Source organism: Bombina bombina, chromosome 5 (assembly GCF_027579735.1).
Source record: "Bombina bombina isolate aBomBom1 chromosome 5, aBomBom1.pri, whole genome shotgun sequence".
Lineage (NCBI taxonomy): Eukaryota > Metazoa > Chordata > Amphibia > Anura > Bombinatoridae > Bombina > Bombina bombina.
In genome coordinates this window covers 1,067,774,564-1,067,788,923 of record NC_069503.1, presented here as the reverse complement: position 1 = coordinate 1,067,788,923, position 14,360 = coordinate 1,067,774,564, and the positions used below count along the sequence as shown (strand labels likewise).

The window sequence follows — 14,360 nt, the reverse complement described above, 5'->3', positions numbered from 1 at the left end:
GGAAGTAGGGGGAGTATTTAAGCCTTTAGCTGGGGTGTCTTTGCCTTTTCCTGGTGGACAGGTTCAGTATTCCCCAACAGTAAGGAATAATGTTGTGGACTCTCCTCATATTAAGAAGGAAAAGGCAAATCAATAGAAGTTAGTCTTCAATTCAAATGAGTAGAAGATTTTTTTCTGCTATGTTAGTTCAAATTTCATTCCTCCTGTATCATATGACAGCCATCAGCCAATCACAGAACATAAGCATGAAGTTCTAGATTACAAGTGGCATACATTGGGCTTTACTCACAGCCGCTTGGGTAATCCTAGGATTACCCAAAACATATATGTATTTATTTATTTATATATATAAAATAACATTTCCTCTATGTAAAGAACATAGGAATGTAAAATATGTGTAACGCACTTTGTGTTTCGTGCTTTAGATCTAACGCGGTATTGGGTAAGCGCACATAAAGAATGACTAATCTTAAAGCACGTTTTTTTAAATATTAAAAAATAATAACTATTAAAAATGATTATACATACTGTAAAATTCTAAATAATCCATAATATATATATGATTTTTTTTTATAGTATGTATAATTTTTTATTAATTCTTATTTTATATTTAATATTTCAAGAATGCACTTTAAGATTTGTTATTCTTCATTCAGGATTTTTTTTTTATTTTTTATTATTATATAATTCTATATATATGTGATAATGTTAATGTAAGATAGATATCTATATCTATATGTCGATAGGAATAGATATATTGGTATAAGTATATACAGAAATATATATATAGTAATAAATATATTTAAAATACAAATAACGTTTTTCTGTATGTAAAGAACATTGGAATGTAAAATATTCATAACTCCTGCCGGGTTATCGTAAAAAAAATTTTTTTCTTATGTGCTCTCCATTGAGAATAAGTTAACGCAGGCACTATATATTCAAAGTCCTTTGGTTAGCGCCCGGCAGTTTAACTTGCATGCAAACATTTACTTTCAACTTGTAATATGCGCACAAAAAGCTGACCTAGCAAAGTTTACGCTCTATCAAAAGGACTAATTAGGGCGTCACTTGTAATCCGTCCCATATACAGTTAACTCTTGCACATACTCAGTAGGAGCCGGAGCTTCAGAAAATGTGCATATAAAAATATTGCGCAAATTTTGATAATGGAAGAAAATTGAAAAATTGTTCACAATTGTGTGCTCCATCTGAATCATGAAAGTTTAATTTTGTCTTTAATGTTCCTTTGTGCCCTAGTGCAGCTATAATTGGCTGAGCAGTAGATTTGAAGACCACAATGAGCAACATTAGGTTTAAAAAAAAAAAAGAAAGGAAAATACTGATAACTAATTAAAGCTCATTTGCTAAACATTTCTGGGAAATAAAAGCATATTGGTAATATATATGTGATAAAGACTGGATGTATTTATTTGATATATTAAACATGGTGAAGTATACCTGTTTGCACTCATTAAAATTGTCTGATTCATCCAAAATTATAGTTTATCCCAAAATGTGTTCTTCTGAGCCTATCTTGTCAACACTTCTCCACCTCAGTATGTCACATTCCCCCAGTGACCAGTTCTTAAAGGACACTACAGTTTACACTTTCATGATACAGATGCAATGTACTTCTATGATCAAATTGTGCACAGTATTTTTATATGCACCATTTCTGAGACACCAGGAACTACTTAACAGGTTTATATCTATACGAGTTATAGAATTGACATTTACAAATGAAATTCAGAGTAAGTGTTATTACATTGTCTTTTTATTATGCATTGTTTTGATTATGCAATTTAACTGTTTAATGGTCCATTAAATAATCTCCCAAAAGCCACCACTTCAGAGAAGCATATCAGGTATTAACGTTTACCACATAAACAAAGCCAATTCTCTGAACTAGAAACTCATTTGACTATGGCCTCCAATGAGCACTCACCACATACTTATCCCCAACCTTAGTCCCAGTTACCACTTAGAATGCAAGCTCTCTGGGAGCAGGGCCCTCCAATTCTTCAGCATTTGCCTGCCTTATCTTTATGAAGGTCACATACATGGGTTTCATTATATGTTTACTAGAAGACCACTTACTTTGTCTGCTCATTTCTCGAAGCTGCTCTTTAAACTGGACAACTCTCTCATTATGTTGAAGGTCCAAGTCTGTATTTTGTCCCTGAAGTGATGAAAATCTTTCCTTCACAAGGGCTTTCAGATCAGGGATTTCTTCAAGTTGTTCACGTTTTAACTGGAAATGAAAAAGGAAAACAAATACAATCAAGAGACAAATCCATAATAAAGATATTACATTTTTACAAGCTGTACCCTCCTCCTGTATTAATTTGCATTGTAAAGTCTTATTATTATGTTCTGCAAACCTCATGTGATCATGCTATCAGTACTGCTAATATTACTGACATGTTATGGTTTAATAACCCTTTGGGTTAACAACACATTTTTATATTATCAGGAATTCTTAAACACAGAAACAATCTAAAGTAGCTCTAAGCTTAAATCTTTTTTTAAATTTTGTATTTAAAAAAGGTAGAGGGATCCACGCCAAGAAATAACACTATACACTAGGAAGAAGTGATTCTCATTTCACAAAATGTGTTTAACTAAATGTGAAAACGGGACAATTCAATCTACATATACTTTATTTACTTAAAGGGACAGTTCACCCAAAAATGTTCTCCTCTTTAAATTGTTCCCAATGATTCATTTTACCTGCTGAAGTGTTTTAAATTGTTTACAAGTAGCTCCTTTACCCCTATTTTGGCATTTGAAATAGCTGATTTAGCCTGTGGGGGCATGATAGTTAAAGGGACACTGAACCCAATTTTTTTCAGATAGAGCATGCAATTTTAGGCAACTTTTTAATTTACTCCTATTAGCATTTTTTCTTCGTTCTCTTGCTATCTTTATTTTAAAAAGAAGGCATCTAAGCTATTTCTTGGCTCAGAACCGTGGACAGCACTTGTTTATTGGTCGGTTAAATTAATCCACCAATCAGCAAGACCAACCCAAAAATGGGCCGGCATCAAAACTTACATTCTTGCTTTTCAAATAAAGATACCAGGAGAATGAAGACAATTTGATAATAGGAGTAAATTAGAAAGTTGCTTAAAATTCCATGCTCTATCTGAATCATGAAAGAAAAAAAATTGGGTTTAGTGTCCCTTTAAGTAATAAAATGATAATTTTCCATTGTTCCCTCTAAATATTGAGCTTTGGTTTTCCAGACAAATATAAGATAAGGAAGCAAGTCTGTGTACACAAAGTGATAACATAATGAGATCTGATATTACCTGAAGCTCAACCCATTGTAATAGGCTGTGGTTTAAAAGCACAAAACCAGCTATTTCATATACACAAATAAACCTGAAAAATGCAATTTCTCGTAAATGTTATACTCTGCAGCTGGTATAATAAGTCATTGAAAATACATTCATATAAAAACAATTTTACAGTGTACTGTCCCTTTACAAGGAAAGGAAAGTCAAAATGAAACGTGCATGATTCAGATAGAGCAGGTAATTTTAAAACACTTTTAAATTCATTTCTATTTTCAAATGTGCTTTGTTCTCTTGGTATCCCTTGTTGAAAAAGAATATGCACATATCCTACACTAGTGGGAGCAAACTGCCGATTGGTGCCTGCACACATTTGTTTCTTGTGATTGGCTAACTACACGTGTTCAGCTATGCCAATTTCATTGTCGATTGTCATTGGCTCACCAGTAGTGCAATGCTGTTCCTTTAGCAAAGGATAACAAGATAATGAAGCAAATTTGATAATGGAAGTAAATCGGAAAGTTGTTTAAAATTGTATGTTCTATCCAAATCATGAAAGAAAATGTTGGGGTTTCCTGTCCCTTTAAGGAAACTGTAAACTAAATAAATAAAAAAGAGATGTTACAGAACAATCTTTAAGTGTACCCAATGGGTAGACTGTGATCTCCCAGTATATCTTTACGTGCTACCCTGAGGATCAAAAGATAGTCATGTATTATTTTTATTTTGCCCACAATTGACAATAATATGGCTACAAATTGAAAAAAAGGGGTTTTGTACAAGTATATTAGACAGCATAACTGTGAAACCAAATTTATTAAAGAAGGATTTTTCAAGAAGTGCCTGCTATTCATCACAAGAACACTCAGGCCTACTTTAGTGCAAAAATATTAGTGCTATTGTGCGTTCATCTCAAGCTCAGTCAATTAGCACTTCTACTTTGGTGCACTAACATCTGCATGCTGGATAGCGCGGGTGTGGCAAATCCCTCACATAACAGACTTCTATGGGTGAGCAGTAAAATTCATGTCCAATATTGCTTGAGCTCTAAGCAGAGAGTGCACTAACCTAAACTCATTACGATGGAAATACGTGTGCTATCCATTAAATGTATAGGATGCGCAGTTTTGGCTTACAATACCAGATTGTGAATTATTCTTTAAGTGAGGTCTCACTAAAGATAATGATCCCTATGCTATGGATTGCCCTCCACTTGTAATCTAGCCCTTCCTGTATAGCACATCAGTGGCGTAGCGTGGGGGGGGGGGCAGAGGGGCTGTTGCCCCGGGCGCATAATTATGGGGGGCGCAAAAGTCTCACTCTCAGTCATTAGTCAACGCAAGTGTAAACTTCTTTAATTGTTTGTCAGTGTGTCGTCTGTCTGACTCGTCATGGTCTGGTCGCCTCCTGTAATCAACTCTCTCTAGTCTGAACGTTACCCCTGCTGTGCTGCTGTCTGTTTACAGTTTATGCCACTAGCACAGCACGCCGGGTCCTGACTCCTCCCACTCCCAGCGCGCGCAGTTCAAGAGGGACCGAGAGTGCAAGAAGTGGAGGGGAAGAGCTGCTGCCTGCCTGAGGTGAGGACTGTTAAACATGGAAAGCATTTTTTATGTATAACCAGGGGCGGACTGACAAGTCGGGCAAATCGGCCCTTGCCCGAGGGCCCCACACCTTAGAGGGCCCACTGCACTGCAGGCATGTGTCATGCTGCAGCAGAATCAATATTTTTTATTTTATATTTGTAAGTACTTAGTACTATTTATAATATAAGGAGTTAAATTCTATAATTTTTTATTATTGGCAATGGGCATGGCGGCTTGGGGGGGCCCTCTTACATTTATGCGGTGGTGCAGAGTGTGGGATAGAGTGGAGTGGAAGGAGCCAGTAACGGAAAGTCATGGCCTGGCATAGCCGGGTGTCCCTGCTCCTGCAATATGTGAACCGGATGCGGATAACTCCGGTCCACATATTACAGATCACCAGCCGGCTCCAGCTCTGCCCTGCCCATCCAGGCATGATGCAATTTTGTCTGCGCAGTGCACAGTTAGAGGCGGTCAGCCGAGGCAGCAGGCAGAAGGATTATTTGCAACTATACATTGTGTATTGTGTTTTACAGTAGCAGTAATATCAAACTAAAGGAAAATATATATATATATATATATAAATAAATACATATATAAACAAATACAGCAAAACTATTAGTAAAAGAAAAACATACTTTTTTCAATGTGAATTCTGCATTAAATTTAATTGAACTTCGTTTATCATGCAATAGACAATATTCTTTCAGCTTCTCACCTGCTGCTTACTATCTCTTGGTTAGCAGCCTCACATGAACAAGCCTGAACCACAAGGGTTCCAAAGCTGCCTCTGCAGCTTGATAAATGGAGTCCAAAAGTCCTTGTCAAAATGAATTGCAACATATACACTGTTTTTTGCAAAACGTCTCCTTTTAAAATGTATCTCTGAATAAGTGATACGATTTATTGTGCTTTTGGTCCTAAACATCTTTGCATAGTCATATTTAAAAAAAAACTGCTTCTAATTGAATCTGAAAGCACTGCAGTTTTATATTTAATATTGGTGTCCCTTTAAACACACAGATAAACCAATCCTGTTCCTCTTATTGCATGCCCATATTGACATTGGACACTTCTGATGTTAGGGTTTAGGGCCACTTGAAAAACAGAATTTATGCTTACCTGATAAATTACTTTCTCCAACGGTGTGTCCGGTCCACGGCGTCATCCTTACTTGTGGGATATTCTCTTCCCCAACAGGAAATGGCAGAGAGTCCCAGCAAAGCTGGTCACATGATCCCTCCTAGGCTCCGCCCACCCCAGTCATTCGACCGACGGACAGGAGGAAATATATATAGGAGAAACCATATGATACCGTGGTGACTGTAGTTAGAGAAAATAATTCATCAGACCTGATTAAAAAACCAGGGCGGGCCGTGGACCGGACACACCGTTGGAGAAAGTAATTTATCAGGTAAGCATAAATTCTGTTTTCTCCAACATTGGTGTGTCCGGTCCACGGCGTCATCCTTACTTGTGGGAACCAATACCAAAGCTTTAGGACACGGATGAAGGGAGGGAGCAAATCAGGTCACCTAAATGGAAGGCACCACGGCTTGCAAAACCTTTCTCCCAAAAATAGCCTCCGAAGAAGCAAAAGTATCAAATTTGTAAAATTTGGCAAAAGTGTGCAGTGAAGACCAAGTCGCTGCCTTACATATCTGGTCAACAGAAGCCTCGTTCTTGAAGGCCCATGTGGAAGCCACAGCCCTAGTGGAGTGAGCTGTGATTCTTTCAGGAGGCTGCCGTCCGGCAGTCTCATAAGCCAATCGGATAATGCTTTTAAGCCAAAAGGAAAGAGAGGTAGAAGTCGCTTTTTGACCTCTCCTTTTACCAGAATAAACAACAAACAAGGAAGATGTTTGTCTGAAATCTTTAGTAGCCTCTAAATAGAATTTTAGAGCACAGACTACGTCCAAATTGTGTAACAAACGTTCCTTCTTTGAAACTGGATTCGGACACAAAGAAGGTACAACTATCTCCTGGTTAATATTTTTGTTGGAAACAACTTTCGGAAGAAAACCAGGCTTAGTACGCAAAACCACCTTATCTGCATGGAACACCAGATAGGGCGGAGAACACTGCAGAGCAGATAACTCTGAAACTCTTCTAGCAGAAGAAATTGCAACCAAAAACAAAACTTTCCAAGATAATAACTTAATATCTACGGAATGTAAGGGTTCAAACGGAACCCCTTGAAGAACTGAAAGAACTAGATTTAGACTACAGGGAGGAGTCAAAGGTCTGTAAACAGGCTTGATCCTAACCAGAGCCTGAACAAATGCTTGAACATCTGGCACAGCTGCCAGTCTTTTGTGAAGTAAAACAGATAAAGCAGAGATCTGTCCCTTCAGAGAACTTGCAGATAATCCTTACTCCAAACCTTCTTGTAGAAAGGATAGAATCTTAGGAATTTTTATCTTGTTCCATGGGAATCCTTTAGATTCACACCAACAGATATATTTTTTCCATATTTTATGGTAAATTTTTCTAGTTACAGGCTTTCTAGCCTGAATCAGAGTATCTATTACAGAATCTGAAAACCCACGCTTTGATAAAATCAAGCGTTCAATCTCCAAGCCGTCAGTTGGAGGGAAACCAGATTCGGATGTTCGAATGGACCCTGAACAAGAAGGTCCTGTCTCAAAGGTAGCTTCCATGGTGGAGCCGATGACATATTCACCAGGTCTGCATACCAAGTCCTGCGTGGCCACGCAGGAGCTATCAAGATCACCGAGGCCCTCTCCTGATTGATCCTGGCTACCAGCCTGGGGATGAGAGGAAACGGTGGGAATACATAAGCTAGGTTGAAGGTCCAAGGTGCTACTAGTGCATCTACTAGGGTCGCCTTGGGATCCCTGGATCTGGACCCGTAGCAAGGAACCTTGAAGTTCTGACGAGACGCCATCAGATCGATGTCTGGAATGCCCCATAATTGAGTTATTTGGGCAAAGATTTCCGGATGGAGTTCCCACTCCCCCGGATGGAATGTCTGACGACTCAGAAAATCCGCTTCCCAATTTTCCACTCCTGGGATGTGGATCGCAGACAAGTGGCAGGAGTGATCCTCCGCCCATTGAATTATCTTGGTCACTTCTTTCATCGCCAGGGAAGTCCTTGTTCCCCCCTGATGATTGATATATGCAACGGTCGTCATGTTGTCTGACTGAAACCTTATGAATTTGGCCTTTGCTAGTTGAGGCCAAGCTCTGAGAGCATTGAATATCGCTCTCAGTTCCAGAATGTTTATCGGGAGAAGAGACTCTTCCTGAGACCATAGACCCTGAGCTTTCAGGGATTCCCAGACCGCGCCCCAGCCCACTAGGCTGGCGTCGGTCGTGACAATGACCCACTCTGGTCTGCGGACGCTCATTCCCTGTGACAGATTGTCCAGGGTCAGCCACCAACGGAGTGAATCTCTGGTCTTTTGATCTACTTGAATCGTCGGAGACAAGTCTGTATAATCCCCATTCCACTGTCTGAGCATGCACAGTTGTAATGGTCTTAGATGAATTTGTGCAAAAGGAACTATGTCCATTGTTGCAACCATCAATCCTATTACTTCCATGCACTGCGCTATGGAAGGACGAGGAACAGAATGAAGTACTTGACAAGAGCTTAGAAGTTTTGATTTTCTGACCTCTGTCAGAAAAATCCTCATTTCTAAGGAATCTATTATTGTTCCCAAGAAGGGAACTCTTGTTGACGGGGACAGAGAACTTTTTTCTTTGTTCACCTTCCATCCGTGAGATCTGAGAAAGGCTAGGACGATGTCCGTATGAGCCTTTGCTTTTGACAGGGACGACGCTTGAATCAGGATGTCGTCCAAGTAAGGTACTACTGCAATGCCCCTTGGTCTTAGAACCGCTAGAAGGGACCCTAGTACCTTTGTGAAAATCCTTGGAGCAGTGGCTAATCCAAATGGAAGTGCCACAAACTGGTAATGCTTGTCCAGAAAAGCGAACCTTAGGAACTGATGATGTTCCTTGTGGATAGGAATATGTAGGTACGCATCCTTTAAATCCACGGTAGTCATACATTGATTTTCCTGGATAGTAGGAATGGTTTGGTTGGAATAGTTTCCATTTTGAACGATGGTACCCTGAGAAATTTGTTTAGGATCTTTAGATCCGAAATTGGTCTGAATGTTCCCTCTTTTTTGGGAACTATGAACAGATTGGAATAAAATCCCATTCCTTGTTCTCTTATTGGAACTAGATGTATCACTCCCATCTTTAACAGGTCTTCTACACAATGTAAGAATGCCTGTCTCTTTATTTGGTTTGAAGATAATTGAGACCTGTGGAACCTTCCCCTTGGGGGTAGTTCCTTGAATTCCAGGAGATAACCTTGAGAAACTATTTCTAGCGCCCAAGGATCCTGAACATCTCTTGCCCAAGCCTGAGCAAAGAGAGAAAGTCTGCCCCCCGCTAGATCCGGTCCCGGATCGGGGGCTATCCCTTCATGCTGTTTTGGTAGCAGTGGTAGGCTTCTTGGCCTGCTTACCCTTGTTACAGCCTTGCATTGGTTTCCAGGCTGGTTTGGGTTGTGAAGTATTACCCTCTTGCTTAGAGGATACAGAATTAGAGACTGGTCCGTTTCTGCGAAAGGGACGAAAATTAGGCTTATTATTAGCCTTAAAAGACCTATCCTGTGGGAGGGCGTGGCCCTTTCCCCCAGTGATGTCTGAAATAATCTCTTTCAAATCAGGTCCAAATAATGTTTTACCTTTGAAAGTAATGTTAAGCAATTTTGTCTTGGAAGACACATCTGCTGACCAAGACTTTAGCCAAAGCACTCTGCGCGCCACGACAGCAAAGCCTGAATTTTTCGCCGCTAATCTAGCTAATTGCAAAGCGGCATCTAAAACAAAAGAGTTAGCCAATTTAAGTGCTTGAACTCTGTCCATAACCTCCTCATACGAAGATTCTTTACTGAGCGATTTTTCTAGTTCCTCGAACCAGAAACACGCTGCCGTAGTGACAGGAACAATGCATGAAATTGGTTGTAGGAGGTAACCTTGCTGTACAAAAATCTTTTTAAGCAAACCCTCTAATTTCTTATCCATAGGATCTTTGAAAGCACAACTATCTTCGATAGGAATAGTAGTGCATTTGTTTAGAGTAGAAACCGCCCCCTCGACCTTGGGGACTGTCTGTCATAAGTCCTTTCTGGGGTCGACTATAGGAAATAATTTCTTAAATATAGGGGGGGGAACAAAAGGTATGCCGGGCCTTTCCCACTCTTTATTTACTATGTCCGCCACCCGCTTGGGTATAGGAAAAGCATCGGGGGGCACCGGAACCTCTAGGAACTTGTCCATTTTACATAATTTCTCTGGAATGACCAAATTGTCACAATCATCCAGAGTAAATAACACCTCCTTAAGCAGTGCGCGGAGATGTTCTAATTTAAATTTAAATGTCACAACATCAGGTTCAGCTTGATGAGAAATTTTTCCTGAATCTGAAATTTCTCCATCAGACAAAACCTCCCTCATGGCCCCTTGAGATTGGTGTGAGGGTATGTCAGAACAGTTATCATCAGCGTCCTCTTGCTCTTCAGTGTTTAAAACAGAGCAATCGCGCTTTCTCTGATAAGTAGGCATTTTGGATAAAAGATTTGCTATGGAGTTATCCATTACAGCCGTTAATTGTTGCATGGTAATAAGTATTGGCGCACTAGATGTACTAGGGGCCTCCTGTGTGGGCATAACTGGTGTAGACACAGTAGGGGATGATGTAGTATCATGTTTACTCCCCTCATTTGAGGAATCATCTTGGGCAATATCATTATCTGTTGCAATACTGTCCTTACTTTGTTTGGACCCTATGGCACAATTATCACATAAATTTAAATGGGGAGACACATTGGCTTTCATACATATAGAACATAGCTTATCTGATGGTACAGACATGTTAAACAGGCTTAAACTTGTCAACAAAGCACAAAAAACGTTTTAAAATAAAACCGTTACTGTCACTTTAAATTTCAAACTGAAAACACTTTATTACTGAATATGTGAAAAAGTATGAAGGAATTGTTCAAAATTCACCAAAATTTCACCACAGTGTCTTAAAGCATTAAAAGTATTGCACACCAAATTTCAGAGCTTTAACCCTTAAATTAACGGAACCGGAGCCGTTTTTACATTTAACCCCTATACAGTCCCAGAATGAGGCTCTGTCTATAACTAGAAAGGCCCCCATCTGAAAAAGGTGTCCAACACAGTGCCTGCCGTTTTTCTAAACGTTCCCCAAGATTATAATACCAATAATTAGTTAGAATCTGCATAATATGCCTAGTAAAGCAATTGTTTTAGCCCAGAAAAATGTCTACCAGTTTTTAAGCCCTTTTTGAAGCCCTTTATTCTTTTATGTTTAACTAAGAAAATGGCTTACTGGTCCCCATGAGGGGAAATGACAGCCTTCCAGCATTACATGGTCTTGTTAGAAATATGGCTAGTCATACCTTAAGCAGAAAAGACTGCTAACTGTTTCCCCCAACTGAAGTTACTTCATCTCAACAGTCCTGTGTGGAAACAGCAATTGATTTCAGTTACTGTCTGCTAAAATCATCTTCCTCTTACAAACAGAAATCTTCATCCTTTTCTGTTTCAGAGTAAATAGTACATACCAGCACTATTTTAAAATAACAAACACTTGATAGAAGAATAAAACTACATTTAAACACCAAAAAACTCTTAACCATCTCCGTGGAGATGTTGCCTGTGCAACGGCAAAGAGAATGACTGGGGTGGGCGGAGCCTAGGAGGGATCATGTGACCAGCTTTGCTGGGACTCTTTGCCATTTCCTGTTGGGGAAGAGAATATCCCACAAGTAAGGATGACGCCGTGGACCGGACACACCAATGTTGGAGAAATGTCCTTTATTTTCCATTATTTTATTGTTGTATTATTTGTATCCTTCCCACATTGTCATCTATTTATATTTTGTTAGAAAACAAATAACGAATTTAATTTCACTTAAGAAAAAAATGGATTTTCAGCCTACAAGTAAAACTTTACTGCCCTTTGTGCCTTTTCCTCGTATAACTGACAGTGACGGATGTTTGCTTATTAGCATATGTATTATTTATGTATTATTTTGGCACCACCGGAAATCCTCCACTTGATTTAGATTAAATAACATTATCAGTTATAAATACTTTTAGAGGAACAGCTAATTATGTTGTAAACCACATACTATAACATATTGGATACAACATATACACTTAATGTTACTAGAATGAAATTAAGGAAGAAAAAAACCCTTTATTTTTATCATCAGTCATTAAAGCAATTAAACAAAAAGAGTTGATCTGATTAACAGTGCTGAGAGCAGGTGTTTAGCTGTGACAAAAGGTTAGAAAAGAAATCACTCATCAGGTATGGTAATACTAAGGCTAAAAATAAATATCTCATTTCATTTTGTATGCTTCTAATATAACACCATTTAGGAACAATACAGCAGTGTTGAAAAATACCCCAGTTAATGCATTTTTAAGAAAAGCTGATGCTTAACATAAATGTAAGTTTTGAATTGATATATTACAAAACTGGAATATTTTAAAGAAACAGTCTACTCCAAAATGTTTATTGTTTAAAAGCATAGATAATCCTTTTATTACCCATTCCCCAGTTTTGCATAAGCAAAACGGTTATATTAATATACTTTTTACCTCTGTGATTAACTTGTATCTAAGCCTCTGCAGACTGCCTCCTTACTTCAGTTCTTTTGACAGACTCGCATATTAACCAATCAGTGCAGACTCATAAATAACCCCATGGGAGTGAACACAATGTTATCTATATGGCAAACATGAACTAGCACTGTTTAGCTTTGAAAAATTGTCAAAATGCACCGAGATAAGAGGCGGCCTTCAAGGGCTTAGAAATTAGTATATGAGACTACCTAGACTTAGCTTTCAACAAAGAATACCAAGAGTACAAAGCAAGTTTGATGATAAAAGTAAATTGGAAAGTTGTTTAAAATGGCACACCCTATCTGAATCATGAACGTTTAATTTTGACTAGACTGTCCCTCTAAGCAAATGGGTACCAAGGAAAAAATTAAAGAGAGACATTTTCAGAATACAGCTCACTTTTGTGGTGTGTGTTTTCACACTATCGGCTAAGATTACAAGTGGAACACAAAAATAATAGCAATATTGTGTGTTAGCATTGTTTGAACACAATCAATAGCACACGTTCAAATCCCCAAATCTGGAATTCAACATTTTTATTTTGTACAGGCAGTGAGAGACCATGATCCATTACTCCTGGGAATTATTCTTCCCTATGACTAGGAGGAGGCAAAGATTCCCAAGAACCCTATCAAAACCCCTCCCACCTCTCCAGTACCGCAATCTGGGCATACACTAAAATGTTATGTACTGTTAACTCTCTTGGCATGTTTCTTGTCCCTGTTGCAGTTTCTGAGATTATATTCTGAAATTGGACTAAGTAAGGTATATTCCTTTTATTTCTTCTCAAGGCTTCTATTAGTGAGCTTTTGAAAGCTAGCCCCAAAATGGTTGATGCAATTTTTTAACTCTAGCTATATGTTTTTCCTTTACAGTCTCTTTAGTTAGGATGTTTATTTCCTTCCTTAGCAGGGCTTACTTGCAAGCAAGTTATATTTTAAGTCCAATGCTATATATTGCTGATGTGGATGTTGCTTGATTGTTGTCTTTCTGGGCAGTTTTCTTTTGATTCTGCCAGTGAGATTAAACCTCTTATGTTGTTTAAATGTGCAAAAGTAAGTACACTATAATTAGAATCATGTCTGCTGACAAACTATCATTTAAGACTTGTATCTCTTTCTTTACAGAGAAAGATTTTATTTGGTTCTGGTTTGGATTTCCATTACTTCTACTGTGTCTTGGGTTAAGGATCTTTTCTTCCTCAGGACTAGTAGTTCAGTGCTATATTTCAAGCTAAGATTTGGGTTTTGTCACTTTCATCAGAACAGGGCTCAGGAATGTTATTGTATAGTATAAGAGTTCTTATAGTTCAGTCTGGAAATAATGGAATGGCATTTGCTAATTGTTTTCAGTGCCTTTTACTGGATTTGAACATTATACCCTCTGCTTGCAAGGCTGTAAAGCTAGATACCACGCCAAATTATCTGCTCTGGGGAATGCTGACATGGTCATTAGTTGATTTGGAACAGGTATAAGCCGTTTAAGATCTTATCCCCACATCCAAGTTTGCATGTAGGTGCAGCACTCGATTGAGTGACTTTGGTAGGGGGTAGTTTGCTCCTTTTTCAGGAAGCTTGGTTTTAGTCTGTTCAGGTTCCTTCAATTCTTATTATAGTCTCAATGATATTGAATAGGTTTCAGATCAAGGCATCCCAAAGGAGGATTTTTTCTGTTCTATGTTCCTAGGAACTCTGTGGACTCGGGTAGATGGGACCTCCAACCTATTCATTATTCCATTAGACTATTCTGATCTAGAAACATCGAACAAGTACT

General features: G+C 38.6%; 1 protein-coding gene across 1 annotated transcript in view; it reads right to left on the bottom strand.

Moving 5' to 3' along the window:
- The window catches only part of NSMCE2 (NSE2 (MMS21) homolog, SMC5-SMC6 complex SUMO ligase), a 1,014,246-nt gene that overhangs the window by 419,047 nt on the left and 580,839 nt on the right, over window positions 1-14,360 (bottom strand). The window contains exon 4 of the mRNA XM_053715348.1: window positions 2,101-2,254. Within this exon, the coding sequence (XP_053571323.1) occupies window positions 2,101-2,254 (154 nt within the window). The remainder of the gene's footprint in view (window positions 1-2,100; window positions 2,255-14,360) is intronic.